Raw genomic sequence first — 16,852 nt, forward strand, 5'->3', positions numbered from 1 at the left:
AGTCCTCAGGGTTTCTGCTTCATGAAAGAATCTGCCAGACATTCTGCAGGACACAGAAGAAAGCAACAGATGAACTTTGCCATTACAAGGCAAAATAGATCTTTAAATTTTCTGCTTCAAGGAAACCTCTGCTGGATACTATGGGCCTGTAGACTTAAGATGGATGCCCCAATGTTACAGAAAAACTTTGGGTGACTGTCCAGGCAACAAGACATCTCTGTCAATTCTAGAATTCTGAAAGTTGCTTACAATATGCTTCCTGTTTACTTATGTAATAGTATATCCTTCTGGGATCTTTGAAGAGTTTAAGACAGATAGTTATAGTTTTTCTTAGTTATGACAAAAAAATTAATTAGATATAAAACTTCAGCTCACAACAATAGGATAGATGATCGAGTATTTCCTAAATGTGAATGAACTAAAAATTGTAACTATAAGTCTTGCTTTATAACTGTTTTATATATGTAATTTTACTATGTTAAAGTTAAAATCTTCCTTTATATTTAGACTGAAAAGGGGAGACGATGTGGGATTTCTTTCTGTATCTATGTGCTCTTATTGGTTAAGGTATAAAGCTATTTTCACCTATGGCAGGGCAGAATATAGTTAGGCTGGAAGAGATATAAAGAAAGAGTAGGCAGAGCCAAAGAGATGCCATGTAGTTGATGAAGGAGGACATGCTAGAAATTTACTGGTAGGTCACAGTTTTACAGTGATATAGAGATGAATAGAAAAGGGTTAATTTAAGATGTAAGAATTAGTTAATAAAAAGCCTGAACTAATAGGTCAGACAATGTTGGAATTATATAGTTTCTGTGTGATTATTTGGGTCTGAGTGGCCAGGAAATGAACAAGAAGGAAGAAAGATGCAGCTGGAGGAGAGAAGGCCCACCTGCCACAGCTCAGTTGAGAAACTGAAACCTTGAACTGAAGTGGGTACAGTGAGTATAAAAAGAGACTAGGGTAAATTTGAAAGAGCCTACTAATGGGATTCACCTGTGGTGATGTGGGTTCCCTTGGACCACACAGAAACTATATTAATTCCAGCATGGTTTGACCTATTAGAGGAGGAGAGTGAATACAATGAATTGGTTTTAATATTTACTATATCTATCAAAACCAGGGCATGATGTCCCACACAGGAACCAGGAAGCACGGAGCGGGAATGGCTCCTGCATATACTGCCAAGTGGAAGTTATCGGGGACAGGGAGACCTGTTCAGAGAGCCTATGAGAGGGACCCAGAGGACTGGTGTTCAGATCCTACGGAATGGGTGAAGACAGTTGGCTGATCTGAATTGGGGAAAAGCCTTTGATCCCAGTGATGGCCTTTTCCAATAAACACCCATGGTCATGGTTCCCTGTTGGATCTCCATCCTTGGAAATGCCCAGTCAGAGGCTGCTGCCATGAATCATTCAGCTATGGCTCTAGAACTTTTGTGTCACATATATGCACTGGAGGATCTTGGGATCTGGTATTGTCCGGTTCTGTGACACCACGGTGTATTTTTTCCTCTTTAGTGGCTTTGCCAAATACACTGAGAAGTTAGCTGAGGTTGGCACTTCAATTAAGAAGGGATGGGGAAAGGATATGGGTTTGGAATTCTGCCAAGGCATTGGGTTGTGACTCATGAATGATCTGTCTGTGGCATGAAGGAGGAAGCCAGTGCCTCCTGCCCGCCACCACCCCTCCACAAAACATGAAGATCCAGCAACAAATGAATGGAAAACAGATGACTTAAATTTAGTTCGAAATATCTCTGGATTTAAGGATTAAGGGGAAAGGCCCTTAAGTAAACCACACTTTGGGATTTGATAGCCCCAAGAACCCTGACTAGAACTTACAGGGCTGTTTTGAACTAATACCACTGCTGGATCTGTTCATATTTTAAATGAAGGGGGAAGTGACTTTTCAAAAAGAAGAATAATTCAATCCCAATGTTAAAATATGATGCTGCAAAAGCTAACAGGAGAGGATTGGACTAGGGAGAACAGATAGTCACAAATGAAAATTCACAGTGGAGGAAGTGATTCCTACAAAACATGATGCTCCAAATGTGCATACAGAACCCTGTAACCTCCTCAGAAAGTATCTGTCATACAGTTCCCTGTACGTCTTTAGTTTTCAGAACCTGATTTGTTTGGAGGACTCCTAAGAAGCTTTGAACCTCTGTTTGCATTTCTAATTTTTATTTCTCAAAATTTTCAGCCTTCTTCTAGTTACTTATGAATGCCAAAAAAAAAAAAAAAAAAAAAAAAAAAACAAAAAACGAGAAAAGGCAGCTCTTATCTCTGGAGTGTTTATAACGGTCCTCTTTCCACTAGCAACTCCCTTCATGAAGTATCTAGTATGAGGGGGGCACAGACTTTATGGACCGTGAATTGCACAATCTGTGAATCCTAAGGCTGAAAACATTCCATAAGTCATGTTATCTACCAAAATAATGTCAGATCTTGAGTTCTTGCAAAACCAACCATAATGCAAGTAGCACTTAATGCCTTCTCTTCTGGGAAAACCAGATGTAGAAAGCCTTTCATAAGTACTAAATGTCAAATAATATTGAACAGGATAAATACTTGCCTAAATTATGCCTCTTGTGGGGATCAGTTAAATATAACAGGACATGACAAATCAAGTATGAGAAGGGGTATGTTTTTTTTTCTTCATAAATTACATGGGGGAGTGAACACTCCTGCTGTGATTATTAGAATATAAAGATTTTGCCAGCTTTAGGATCTGTTCTAATAATAATGATGATAATAATAATACCCCTACATTCCACATGGTTTTGCCTTCTCCTGGAATTTTAAAACATTAAACTAGGTCATCCACAGCAGAGGCATGTCTCATCACTGGTTCTTCTTGTCGGAACACCGCTGAAAGCCTGCAATCTTCCTAGATCTGAAATATTTATGTATTGCTTTTCATGACTCCATTGTCAATGCCTGAAAAGCCTAATTAGCTGGAAAGAAAGGTTCCAGGCTCAATTTTCACAACCCACAGGCAGGTCAGAAAACGTGGGCTTCTCTCTGTCAGAGCAAAAATGGCCCTCCTGAGACTACTCTGACCTTGCAGCACTGTTTTTACTTATGCATCTCAACTTCAAACACACCATTTGCCTCCTTTAACACTGTTCTTCCTCTGTGTTTTTCTCATTCTGTAACTCCACAATGCCCAACAACCTGCTGTGCACAAAGAAGGTTTTCAAGACATGCTTTCTGGGTTGTAATAGCATTCAGTCTCTACTTGTTGAAGGCCTTGCAAAAATCTCAATTCCATCTGTCCATGACCAAACTCAAGAGTTTGGGTACAGTGATGGTTTGAATAAGAATGGTTCCCATGGGCCCATATATTTGAATACTTAGTCATCAGAGAATGGTGTTATTTTAAAGGATTGAAAGGATAAGAAGGTATGGCCATGTTGGAGGAAGTATGTCACTGTAGGTTGCAACAGCCCATGTCAAGCCCAGAGTATGTCTCTCTCTACCTACAGACCATGATTGGATCTCAGGTACTGCTCCAGTACCTGCCCGCATGCTATCCACCATGATAATAATGGACTAAACCTCTGAAACTATAAGCAAGACCCCAGTTAAATGCTTTCTTTCATAAAATTGATAGGGTCATGATGTCTCTTCACAACAACAGAACAGTAACGAAGACAAAAACCAATCTATTTGCTTGCATGTCCTTCTTCATCTTGTGTGATCATCAGTGGTAAAAAGATAAAAATGTAAATGTAATTCTTCTGGGTATTCATGGCAAGTACATCAAATATCCTTCCATGCCAATGCTTAGAAAATGTCTTATCAGTGTCGTCTATGGGTGGAGTTGTTGAGAATATAAATACAATTCCGGGTTCAAGAACAGAACACATTTGTATTTCATGTTAAACAGTGGCTGAAATAAAATATGCTAATATATAGATTATATTTTTGATTATAATAAACTAAATTTAGGGGCTATTTTGGAGAGCCCAGGGGGTAACTTCTTAGCTATACAATGAGGTTGAATTGGTGTTGTCATTCACTTATTGACCCATTTCCCCTGCTGTCATTCAAATAAAATCTAGGATCATTCCTCTAGACAACAGGAGGAGATAAAACACTATTTGGAATCGTGTCTAACTTTTGCCATCGCTAGCATAAATCGAAATTTTTAAAAGTGTGAATTTTAGGTCCTGCAAGTCCAGAGTCTGTCAACTGACTGATTTTATGCCCAGAAGCTCCATGTTCAAATTCCAGAGTTGGTGATATTCTTTGAGATATGGCCAGGATTTACTTATGAGCTTTATCCCAGTTTTGTGATCCCTGCGCTCAAGATCCCTAGAAAATATTTGGGGATTCTTCAGTGAATACCACAAGAACAAGGTACATTCTTTCTTGGGGTGATTTTTTTAAACAATCTTTTCTCATTTTAATCTCAGTTTCCACTCTTGGGGTGCTTTTAATTATAAATATTTAAATAGGCAATGGTAATCTATTATAACCTTCTTGAATTAGTGTTTTACTGGTCTTTTGACATTCCCCACAAATAGATAGTATATCACCCATGTCACGTCTTGTTCCTGCCAGATTTAACCAGGATGTTGACCTTCTAGTACTACAATGAAACCCACTCACAACTATTCTTGTCTACTCTACCCTTATGACTAACATAAGCATTGGACCTAACAGAAAACTCTCTTACTCCCTAGGAGAGGGTTCCTCCCATTTGGACTCTGCTTGTCTGGTTTGCCAGGACTAGATCCAATAAGAACCTCTTAAATTTATTATGCCTCTCCCATTGAGACTTCCACAACCCTGTTAGGCAGATCCTTGAGGACGCCAACAAGGAACTTAGCCCTCCCACTGACAAAAGAAGCAGCTAGGCCTAGAAAGCCAGTATGATCACGGGAATACTGAAAAGTTATTAGTTAAGCAAATAAACAAAGATATATCACATCCTTCTACATTTTCAGATGTATAAGCATAAGACAAACTAGAGAAATCTGTGATTGGCTGATATACATGTTTGAATGAGAAATGTCCTCCACAAGCTCGTGTATTTGCACATGCGGTCCTCACTTGTGGGTACCATTACGGAAGGCTGTGGACCCTTCAGGAGAGGGAGCATTGCTGGAGGAAGTAGGTCATTGGGAGCAAGCTTTCAGAGTTTATAGTTTGCCTCACTTTCTGTTTGCCTTCTCAGTTTCTGGCTTGTGTTAGAAGATGTGAGCTCTCAGCTTCTTGCTCATGCCTGTGGCTTGCTGGTATCCCTCCTGCCATGACGAACACCTATCCCTCTGGAAGTGTAAGGCCAAATAAGTTTTTTCTTCTTTAAGTTGCCTTGGTTATTTTATTACAGCAACAGAAAAGTAGCTAACAAATGAGTATTATAAAAATAACAGCATCTACATTTTAAACTACAAATGCAATATTAAAATATTTGAGTTTAAAATTTGACCAAAAATGAAAACAATTAATTTTTAAAATTGCATACCTCTTATAACATATTTTTATAAAAAGTAAGGTATTGTGACTCTAAAAATTAATCATCAAACTAAAGAACCAACATAATATTTTATTTAATTAATGTCTACAGTAACATGTATGAAATTAAAAAAAGGTGAATGAAGAATGTAGGATATTTCTCAGCTACTGTATACAAGTTGTTTGGCCATTAATTCTGGGATCATGAATTAGAACAATGCAAGGAAATGGTCTTTTATCTCTGCTGGAAAACAAAATTCACTGCAAAAGAAACTACTGAGCTTATATTACCTCAGAGGATTTGACAGGTTAATTAATTTATCCTTTCTCGTTCCTAAATCTTTGGGTCATTCAGTTCCTCTTGTGTTTCTAAGTAGCCCTACCGTTTCCAAAAGAAAAATCATTAGCTTTTCAAGGGAGCTAAGAGGAAAAACTGAGCCAAGTTCTAGTTCCAATGGCTATACATATGGTTAAAAAAGTCAATTGTTTGAAGCATTAAAACTTCAGAACAAGGATCTGCAAATGAAATAATTCCCTGGTCTGAAGATAACACTGTGCAGTTCAAGAATGGGAATAATAAGCCAAACAGAACAAGAGTGAGGTTGATAGTAAAGACGTAACTATGTTCCCAACTAAGACCTCCGAACATTACAGAGATACCCAGTATTCCCCTACTTGGGGAGGGGCGGGTAGGCAACCATTTCCGGGATCTCCCTTTCCGAATCCACTCACTATGGCTTCCTAGTCACTCTTCCTCATATTTGGAGAGATTGTGACAAAATTGGTTTCATGTTTGAATAAGAATATGCTTGTTGATGACCAAAGCCTGCTCTGTTAAGAGCACATGACAATGTGTTTTAGTTTAGTATCTAAAGTGGCAAGGGCATCTCTGTTTATATTCTTGCTTTGAAGACTGACAAATGGCACAAAATATTTCTCCTAAAATGCCTAGTTAATTATCAACTGGTTTCCTTCAACAGTTGAACTACGCTAAACTGTCTGAAACAAAACTTCAAAATACTTTCAAAATATTTCTTTGCATTTTTGACCTACACTTGTAAAAGCTATAAAGAGTAACATTTTAAAAGAATTAGTTAATGTTTCAAATATTCATATAAAACACAAACCAGTAAGAAGTATATATATTTGAAGACAAATGGGCATGAGCTCAGATCTCATTGCTATCACCATTGCTAAGTGATTTTGAGGGAGAGTATATACTTTTTGAGCCTTGGTTTCTTCATTTATAAATGAGATAATTGTTCACAGTGCCATTGTGAAAAATTGTGAAAAATTACAGATGCAGTCACTGTAGAATATCTAGCACACAAAGGTCTGAAGAAACAAAAGCAATGAGATATAAGTAGGAGAGAATTGTTAAAACATAGAGTACTCAATTAATTCTTCAATATATCAAGCACATGTTGATCCTAGCATATGCAAGGCATCTGGGTAAAGAGCTTAGGACTGAAAGGCTGATATTTTGCAAAGGATCTTAACATTTTTTATGGTCATAAACACACATACATATATATGTGTATATACACATATATAATATATATTTCTAATATATATATTAGAAATAGGGTAGTGTGTGCAAACACAAAAAATAGAAGAGCTAAATAAGTTTGCTTGGGGAGTTTGGAAATGCTTCATAAGACAATAAATAATTGACCTTCTGGATGAGCAGAAGTGTGGTGGTTTGAATAAGAATGGCTCCCATAGGCTCATATATTTAAATACTTAGTCACCAGGACACGCAACTATTTGAAATGATTTTAAGGATTAGGAGGTGAAGTGTGGCCTTGTTGGAGGAAGTGTGTCACTGGGGGTAGGCTTTGAGGTTTCAATAGTCCAGGCCAGTCTCCACCCCCTCCATCTTGCTGCTTGCTGATAAGGACAGCGAAATCTTAGCTACTTCTCCAGCACCATATCTGTCTGTCTGCCTCAATGCTCCATACCATGATGATAATGGACTTAGCCTCTAAAACTGCAAACAAACAACCAATTAAATGCTTTATCTTTAATAATTGCCTTGGCAAATGGATGGAACTAGAAAAAAGTCACCCTGAGTGAGGTAACCCCAACTCAAAAAAAGGATGACTATGGCTTGTATGTACTCATATGTAGACATTAGCTCACAAGTAAATGATAACCAGTCTATGGTTTATAGACACAGAGAGGCTAACTATAAAGGAAAAGACTGGGGGGACACATGGATCTCCCTGGGAGGGGTAACTAGAATAACTTTTTAAGTGGATTAGAGAATGGGAATGGGAGGAAAAGATGAGGGAGGGAGGAAAGATAGGGTTGAGGGAGGGAATGTGGATAGCATTGAGGGGTGGTACAGAAATCTAGTGAAGTGCAGTCATCCTGAAATATGTGAAAGCAATTACAATGATGGGCCCAAATAATGGGGGACACAGAGTCCCAACTGGCCATTTCTTGTTGCCAAATAAAGCTTCCAGTACAGGGACTGGGTTATACTCGATTGAATTTTTGCCCAAAGAGGTCCCGTGGACATCCGTAAACAACCAAGGTTATTGCCTAGACTACAGCTCCACACACTGACAGTAAGAACCCATTGCAGAAGACAACTACACAAACTCATGGAACATGGACAGCTTGACTGATGCTGACATAGAACCTTCACCCCTATGTTCCAGGGGCTTTGGTATGGGAAGGTACTTGGCAGTTTACAAAAAAAAAAATTATTACCAACCCAGCCACAAACCCTTTGATCTTCAATGTCGTCCCGCCTGCAAGACAGGCCAGGGCAGCAGTGCCACAAAGCTTGTGGGAGTAAACAACCGACATCAGAGTTGACTTAAGATCTACTCTACGTGATGGAGTCCATACCAAACATTGGTTGGATGACTGAGAACCAGAGACTAGATAGCCGAGGGACCTGGCATAAAACCAAATACTGTCCTTTAAAACACAAAACAGTGATAAAATGACCCTAATGATATTCTGTTAGACTCATAAATCAGTGCCTTGTTCAGGCATCATCAGCGAGGCTTCCTCCTTCATCAGATGAGAAAAAGCACAGTCAGACACTATGCAGAGTGAGAGACCTCGGAACACACAGCTCTAAATGGGATGCCTTCACTCAACCCCTACCTGTAGTGCTCAGGTAAGCCCTTGGAAGAGGAGGTAGGAAAACACATAAGAGACAGAGTACATGGGAGACATTAGGAGAACAAGCAACCACAGTGTCCATCGGGTTTCACCGGGTCTTCTGCATATATATTAAAAGTTTCAGTTCAGTTTAAGATTTTTTTTAGAGGACTCCTGTGTGTGCAAACAAGTGTATCTCTGGTACTTATCCCTTTTCTTTCTCTTGATGGTTTTTGTTTTGACTTACTATATTTTATATGTTACATTTTGTTATTATTTCTTAAAGGCATGTTCTTTTCTAATGAGAGACATAAAGTGGATGGGATCTGTTTGGGAAGGGAGGTAGTGAGGAACTGGGAGGAGTAGAAGGAAGAGAAAGTGTAATCAGGATATATTGTAAATCTATTTTCAATAAAAGGGGGCGGTCATGGTCATGGTGTCCCTTCATATTGATAAGAACCCCGAGTAAGGTCCTTAAGTAAGACTTTTGTCAGTAGAGAACAGGAGGGGATATGGGCAGGAAATGATGAAGACTAACAACACCCAGCTTTTATGTAGGAAATTAGATCAACAGGCTAATTTTTCAACAGCTCTAACTTCCATCAAAAAAAATTCTAGTCTGATACACGACTTTTGATAGGTCGCCTATAAGAAAGAATGGATCAGAGCGTCTCTGCACAGTAACATGGGTTAGAACATGTGCTTTGTTTGAAATGTCCCACCACTGAGGGCAGATGAGAAACCACAGAAAGAGCTGTTACTTTGAATCTAAGACTCATGATTTCTAGCTGTTGCTTCCCCATAATTTCTGTGATGGGTTGCCCTTTCCAATGGGAACATCCTGGGATTATTCTAAAAAGTACCTTCCGTTAATAACAAAACTGTGCTCAATTTTAGAAGCTGAAAAGAGGATACGCAACTTCTCTTTAGAAAATATAACCCTCCAACTTTTTTTTTATTGAAAAAAAAAATTTTCTGCCTCCTCCCCGCCTCCCATTTCCCTCCCCCTCCTCCCGCCCCTCTCCCCCTCCTCCCACTCCTCTTCTCCTCCCTCTCCAGTCCCAGGAGCAGTCAGGGTTCCCTGCCCTGTGGAAAGTCCAATGTCCTCCCCCCTCCATCCAGGTCTAGGAAGGTGAACATCCAAACTGTCTAGGCTCCCACAAAGCCAGAACATGAAGTAGGATCAAAACCCAGTGCCATTGTCCTTGGCCTCTCGTCAGTTCTCATTGTCCGCCATGTTCAGAGAGTCCGGTTACGAACCATCCAAAGTGTTAATTGAAACAAACGAGAGCAGCGGGACACAGCTGAAGTGCCAGCGAGAACTGGACAGGAAAGAGGGAAAACATCCCAGGCAAAACTCCCAGTGAGTCTACTGCTAATGACATCCTCCATGGTGAATGGAGAAATGACTCAGCAGTTAGGAGTGCTTACTGCCTATAGATACTCTGGGTTCGGTTCCTATTGCCTACATTACGTGGTTTACAACATAAATCCAGTTTACTATAAATCCAGTTTTAAGTATCCAAAACCCTCTTCTGGCCTCCAAAGGCTCCTGGACATATGAGGTACACATAAACTTAATGCAAGCACTGACACGTGATAATGAATATTTATATATATTAATTTATATATATATGTATAAACACATACACACACACACATATATATATATATATTTACTTTAAGTTTTAAAAGAAACATAAACTCCTCAAATGTCTATCACAGATCATCGAGGAATAAACCAGTCTTGCCGTGTGTCTGGGAAAGCTGCCCAAGTGCAACAGCTACTTCTAACACAGTTCCTCTGCAGCAAGGTGGGGGTGGAACCTAGTCGCCATGGTTGTATAGGTGGAAATGGATCCTTGAGTTAGGATGACAAACTTCTAATGGCACAGAAACCATACTCATCCACGAATGAGCTCGTTGTATGATTTAAGACCCCTGGCACCTCTTAAAAATGGATTCATCGACCACACAGTTTATACAATGACTCAATGCCACAGAAAGAAATCCTATTTGCTATCAGTATTCTTCTGTTACTGTAATCGTCCAAGATTTCACTGATACTTAGGACCCTGTGGGGTGAAGTTCGAATTAGTGAATAGTTCTTTAGTAGACTTCCATTTCATCAAAGGTAACTATTTATTTTAATCCACTCACCATTCCGTGGTTCAGCCACCCTGGGATAAAGTTGTCAAGCAATTTTGGGTATATCATCTCTCTGTCGTAGGCATAGATGGTCCAGAACACCGCGACAACAAACTGGAAGGGAAAGGAAATCATCTGTTTCAAGTTCATCTTTTACAGCACATAACTGGTCAGTTATTTGTTTTAAAAACCCAAGAGTTTTGGAATTTATGCTGTCAGAAGCAAACCAATAATTGACTAGCAAAATGGTTCCCACTTCACTCTGTAGTGTTAACCACAGGGTTGTCAAGTCCCCTCTCTGGTCTCCAACTATGTTCTTTCAGGCAGAGGAGCCTGCCTGAAAGGGAGAGAGAAACAAAGTGTTGTTAGGAAGAACACCAACTTGGGGCTAATTGTGCCAGTCTGATTCTTCTCCATGGGGTTTATACATTCACTTAGGGATATTTGCAAAGAGGTCCCATTCCCCAATAGGAAGAGCACACATCCCAAACAACGCTATGCCCGTCTTCCTTGATCCTGTCATGTGGTTTCGTGTTTGCTTCTCACAGTACCAGCACTGAACCCTTTGCCAACCACGTGTCTTCTGGTCACATTTAAGGGAAGTGCATTAGTGCATACAGCCTAAGCCAAGGCACAGAGACACTTGGAAGTAGAGTTGGTGAAGGGGAAAAGGAAGATTCTGAATTCCCTTGAAGTAACTTAACTTTGAAGTTTATCTGAATTACAGAAGTTTCTTTGGGCACAATAGCAGCACAGTAATCCAGATAGAGTAGTAGCAGTATTTATTTGATTTATTATTTCATCATTCTTCAAACGAACAGTGAGAAATAAAGTTCATATTAAAATAAAGCAATGGAAGGCCCATGGTCTTAGCCATCGGTACAGAGATTAACAGAAAATTTTTTGTAAATTATACACACACACACCTATAGTGATTTTTTAAATAATGCAGAATGAATATAAATAATTTTGTTTCAGTTTTTATACTTTTATAATTATAGCTTATCTGTGCTTCTTTAATGCAAATAATAAATATTTTAATTCTACTTTAAATAAGATTTTAGGTTATACTTGGTAGCTCAAGACTAGTAATCAAAAGGTCCCAAAATTCTTTCCCAACTCTGTTTGTTTTTGAAATCTGGGTAGTTTTCTCCTTTGAAACCTAAGGTGATGCAAATATTTATTATTTTATAAAATGTAAAGATTAATTATTACAGAAGGTGACTAAATCTCTGTACATTGTTTTAGAACCAGAGACATCCCCCACAGTTATTTACTTGCTTAAATGAACATTTATTTTACTATCTGCTTTCAAATGTATAACAGTAAAACAAAATAGAAAATTAATTCTTAGCTCAAGAAAAATTATGTTAACTCTTCAAGTACAATGAGTAATTTTTAACTTATCCATGATTTTGAATTATTCACCATCTTATATTTCAAATGGACTGGATATTCATAATAATTACAGAAAGTAGATATTTGGTAGTTATTTTGAACTTTTTAAGTGACTTATTTATTTTCTATTTTATGTGTACTGATATTTTGCCTGTGAGCATTTCTGTGTAAAAGTGTCAGATCTCCTGGAACTAGGGTTACAGGCAGTGGTGAGCTACCATGTGTGCACTGGGGATTGAACCCAGGTCCTTTGGAAGAGCAGCCAGTGCTCATAACTGCTGAACTCTCTCTGTGCTCACTGTTTTAAAATTTAGTACATTACCTGTCAACATTATCACCTTAAAGTAGGCAGGAATAGAGATTGTTTTGTTTATCCATGCTACAAACGGAGAAACCAATATTTTCATTTTTGCTTTAATGGTATTTACTGGTATATAAGATTTGACATACACGGAATGGACTCTCATAATAAACATTAGTTCTGATCTCATTAATTCTGCTAATAATGTAAGAGAATCTGCAAAACAATTACTTTACCTCTTTATTATGAATAAAGAATGCTAAGGAAAGACTGCAACTATGCAGATAGATAGATAGATAGATAGATAGATAGATAGATAGATAGATATAGATTCCTGTAACAACAGTAAAAAGTAGGTCATTTCTCCCCCCCAAATGACCTTCAAATTGGTAGTCTAGACAGTTTGGTAATGTAAGATCCAGACTGTAAGAACAAGGTGATCCTGGGAGCAGGGAGGAACAGTGGAAAAGAAATCTTATTTATAGCTGGGTTGGGAGGGATGGGAGAAGACTAAGAAATCTTTTTAAAATAGGTGGGGTGGGGATCTAGGGAGGCGGGTAGAAGTCCGAATACATGGATGACAGAATAAATGAGAAATAAAGCCCAGAAACCATGATATGAATGAGCAGTTGCAAACAAGTCCCCTTCTCTACAGCGAGAGGAAGCTGGCAACAGGGAGTGGCCTAGCCCAGAATGGCGATGATCTGAGGCCCCTGGAGTGGACGACCTGTGAGGAAGTTGGTCACTGAGAACATGTAAAAGGAAGACCCTGATGGTCACCAGGGCTCCCCTGAGACTTGATGACATGTTTTTCTCATATAACCAACCAGGATATTTCCCAGGGCTGTGAGGTCTGTGAGAAAGAATTCAGAGGGAGGATGCTGGGGCTTTCACATTGCTGCAAGTTAGATGGCTGAGAAGATCTGAGACGAAGAAGCTGTGAGAACAGGGATATCCTTTCATGACCAACCAGCTTTTCGAAACTGCTACTTGGGGAGTGAAAGTTGCCAATAAGTTACATGAGAGGCCTCATATAAAACCATTTTCAAAACCAGACAGAACTTTTCTATTTTCACTTCGTTCTTTCTGTATATATTTGACAACTGAGTGAAAAAAAGAATCCAAATATGGTTGATTCAATGCCTCGCTGCCAGGGATGCAATACCAGGTCCACAGCTTTGCTACTCCTAAACCCAGGCACATGCTTTACAGCCCGGATATTCAGCGTGGTCCATGAATCAACAGCACCCATATTTAATCTACCAGACATGAGGAGCCATGGGTCTCACCCTGCAGTAATTTGATCCTACATTTTAATAAGATCTTGAGAATATTCCTGCTTTTAGAGCCATCTTCTACCGCTGTGTGTTTCCTGCCTTCCTGTCAGAGTGTTATCTCGGGTCCTACAGCTTCTCATTCAGAACCTCCGTCATTCTCCTTCTGGGCACACCCAGGTGACATCATTCAGGGAATCCCTGCCCTAATTCACAAATATGTCCCAGGGCTTCTTTCTCTAGTCCAGTAATTCATAATAAGTAATTTGTATTAAATAATGGTTTCTTAGTTACTTTTCTCATGGCTCTGATAGAATACCCCAACAAATGAAAGTATTTGTTTTGGGCCACACTGGGAGGTTATAGTTCATCATAGTGGTCATACTGGTGAGGTCACTGCAGCAGCAGGAGCTTGAAACAGATGTTCACATTGTCTCCACACTCAAGAGCTCCTCCACCCCAAGGAGCAGTGAACATCACGGAAGTTGAGACATAGAGTATATAAGAGGATGGAGAGAAATGATGTGAAATGCTGTCCTCTGCATATGACATATGAGTGTTCACACACACACACACACAAGCTTGGTTTGCTGCACAAGACTTGTATAATATCAAGTCACTTAAATTTCTCAATTAGGTCAGGGGAGGGGTATGGAGGCACTAACTTTGGCTGAGTAGCCATTGGTAGTTGAGGGCAGCTTGGGGAGAGACACTCTCTTTCCCTCAAAGGATATGACAACTAGTATATTGCCCATGACCAGTGATTCGCCCATGCAAATACCAGCCACACAACACTACCAGGACTAAGGAGGAGGATATGAAATTGGGAGAGATATCTGCTACATGGGCCTAGGGAAAGCTAGAGGGGAAGTAGGGGGCCAGATATGATCAAGATACCTTGAACCTATATATAAAATGTTCAAACAAACACAATGAGCCTGAAAGTCTGTGTTCAGCCTACTTTCTCCTTTTTATATAGTCTAGGAGTCCAGTCTAGGGAATGGTGTGTAACATGGATGGGCCAGGCCTGCTTGTTTGTGGTGGTTTTTGTTCCAACTGGTACCCCACAACTGTTTAGCCCCAAAGAAAATCACACATAGGTCTCCACAAATTATAAGCTGATTGGCCCATTAGCTCTAGCCTCTCATTGGCTAACTCTCACATCTTGATTAACCCATTTTTCTGATCTATGTTAGCCATGTGGCTCAGTACCTTTTTGCAGTGGAGCAGATCACATCCTGCTGCTTCAGTGGTCTGGGCAGGAGTGGGAGGAATCAACTTCCTCCTTCCCAGAATTCTTCTGTTCTCATTACATCATTTCTACTTCCTATCTGGTTTTCCCACCTATACTTCCTGCCTGGCCAATCAGCGTTTATTTAAAACATGATTGACAGAATACAGACAATTTTCCCACACCAATGGTGCCACCCACCATCCCCACCACAATTGGCCTAATCAAAATAATACTTCACAGGCAGGTCAAGGGGCCCACCTGCCAGATGATTATATATCCCATCAAGTTGACACCGAGATGAACTATCATGAGTGGTGAAGTCATGCCTATTTCTGTGGGGTAAGGATTTGGGCTAGGTGTAAACATATAGGCATGGAGCCACTTTGGACTAGTGTGAAGCCATTGGTGGAAACCCCTTCAACTCTGCTGAACAGCACAATCTAATCATGATAATGGAAGTCCTTCAATATTACAGACCCTTTTCCAATTCAACAGGAGAATTACAGAGGTCAAACCAAGGGGCAGAATCCTGGGACCACATTAAAATTCCTTTTACATGTCCCTGCACTGCTGAAGCATGGTCCTGATGAACTCCAATCCTTTGCACTTCCATTTAAATGCTAGAATCCCAGGTTGTTAAAATTTTACAGATATCTTGTCAGACTACTCAGTGTTACTGTTTGAGAAATGATATCCTGGCTATACTGAGATTTCCTACACATAGGTTGTCCATGTACTAAGGTTGTTTTTAATTTCTCTCAGAAGTATTTTTAGTTAATAATGTACTGATATTCACAATATTTCCTGAATCTTTATATGTATTTTATGTTTTTGGAAGCTACTGTACATTACTACATTTTTGTGTATTCTTTGTTGCTACTTTATAACAACACATGTTTTAAATAGTGGCCTTGCTTCATGTGCCTTTACTAAATTTGATTACTAGTTTTAGTAGCAACTATTTTAAAAATTGTTTTGGGTGTGTGTGTGTGTGTGTGTGTATCTAAAGTAACAAAATCCTTTTATGAACTACATGTTTTTGTTCTGTTATTTAAGTCCTCAGCACAAAGTTGAATAGAAGTAATTCACAGTGAAAGCCTTTATCATTTTCTCTGCTGCAGAGAAAACATTTAATTTCTCAACAGTGAAGTTTGACATTAGCTGCAGTTTTTCTTAGATTTTTTTTACAAGTTGAGTAAAACTCATAGAATTTTACTTGGAAGATAAACACATTTACTGTAATTGATAATATTTTTTAGATGGTTTTGTTGCATCCCTTGAGACAACTAGCCTAATATTTTATTCCTTATTCTGTCATTCAGTGACCTATTAATTGATCTTGAATGTCAAGTGAACAACCCATGGCTGGTTATCTTAAGTTATAGGCATACATTGCTGGATTCCACTTACTGATATTTTGTTCATAATTAGGGTTTTATTTTATCTCTATTCACAAAGTATACTCATCTATAAGTTCATTTCCTCAAGGTGTCATCATCTGATTTTTGGTAGGAGGAAAATGAATGGGTTTGAAAGAATCAGTTGGAATTATTTCTTCCCGAGCTTTCTAAAGGACTTTTTGCAACAATGGTGTTATTTATTCTTTATCCAAGTGATAAACATTTCTAGTAAAGTCAGCCTGAGTGGAAATCATGAATTGACTTGTTTTATACAAATCGGACTATTCTGTTTTTTGTTGTACTGATTTTTAACCATCTTTGCCCATTAAGGTATTTCTAAACTTTATCATTTTGACTGGAGAGTGGTGGGGCTGTGCTGGGGATTCAAGAAAGCATGCTACTCCTGAGCTACATCATCATCGAAGTCTTTATAAAGCTGTTTATCTATTTTACCATGGAAATTGCCAAAGTGTATAAATTTTCCCCAGTGAGCTGACTGTCACACA

General features: G+C 39.0%; 1 protein-coding gene across 2 annotated transcripts in view; it reads right to left on the reverse strand.

The window, feature by feature from the left end:
* The window catches only part of Aig1 (androgen induced 1), a 236,849-nt gene that overhangs the window by 149,719 nt on the left and 70,278 nt on the right, over positions 1–16,852 (reverse strand). For both annotated transcript variants that reach the window (XM_057762085.1, XM_057762083.1), the window contains exon 3: positions 10,752–10,853. In XM_057762085.1, coding sequence (XP_057618068.1) covers positions 10,752–10,853 — 102 coding nt within the window. The remainder of the gene's footprint in view (positions 1–10,751; positions 10,854–16,852) is intronic.

The sequence above is a fragment of the Chionomys nivalis genome, chromosome 2 (assembly GCF_950005125.1).
Source record: "Chionomys nivalis chromosome 2, mChiNiv1.1, whole genome shotgun sequence".
Taxonomy (NCBI): domain Eukaryota; kingdom Metazoa; phylum Chordata; class Mammalia; order Rodentia; family Cricetidae; genus Chionomys; species Chionomys nivalis.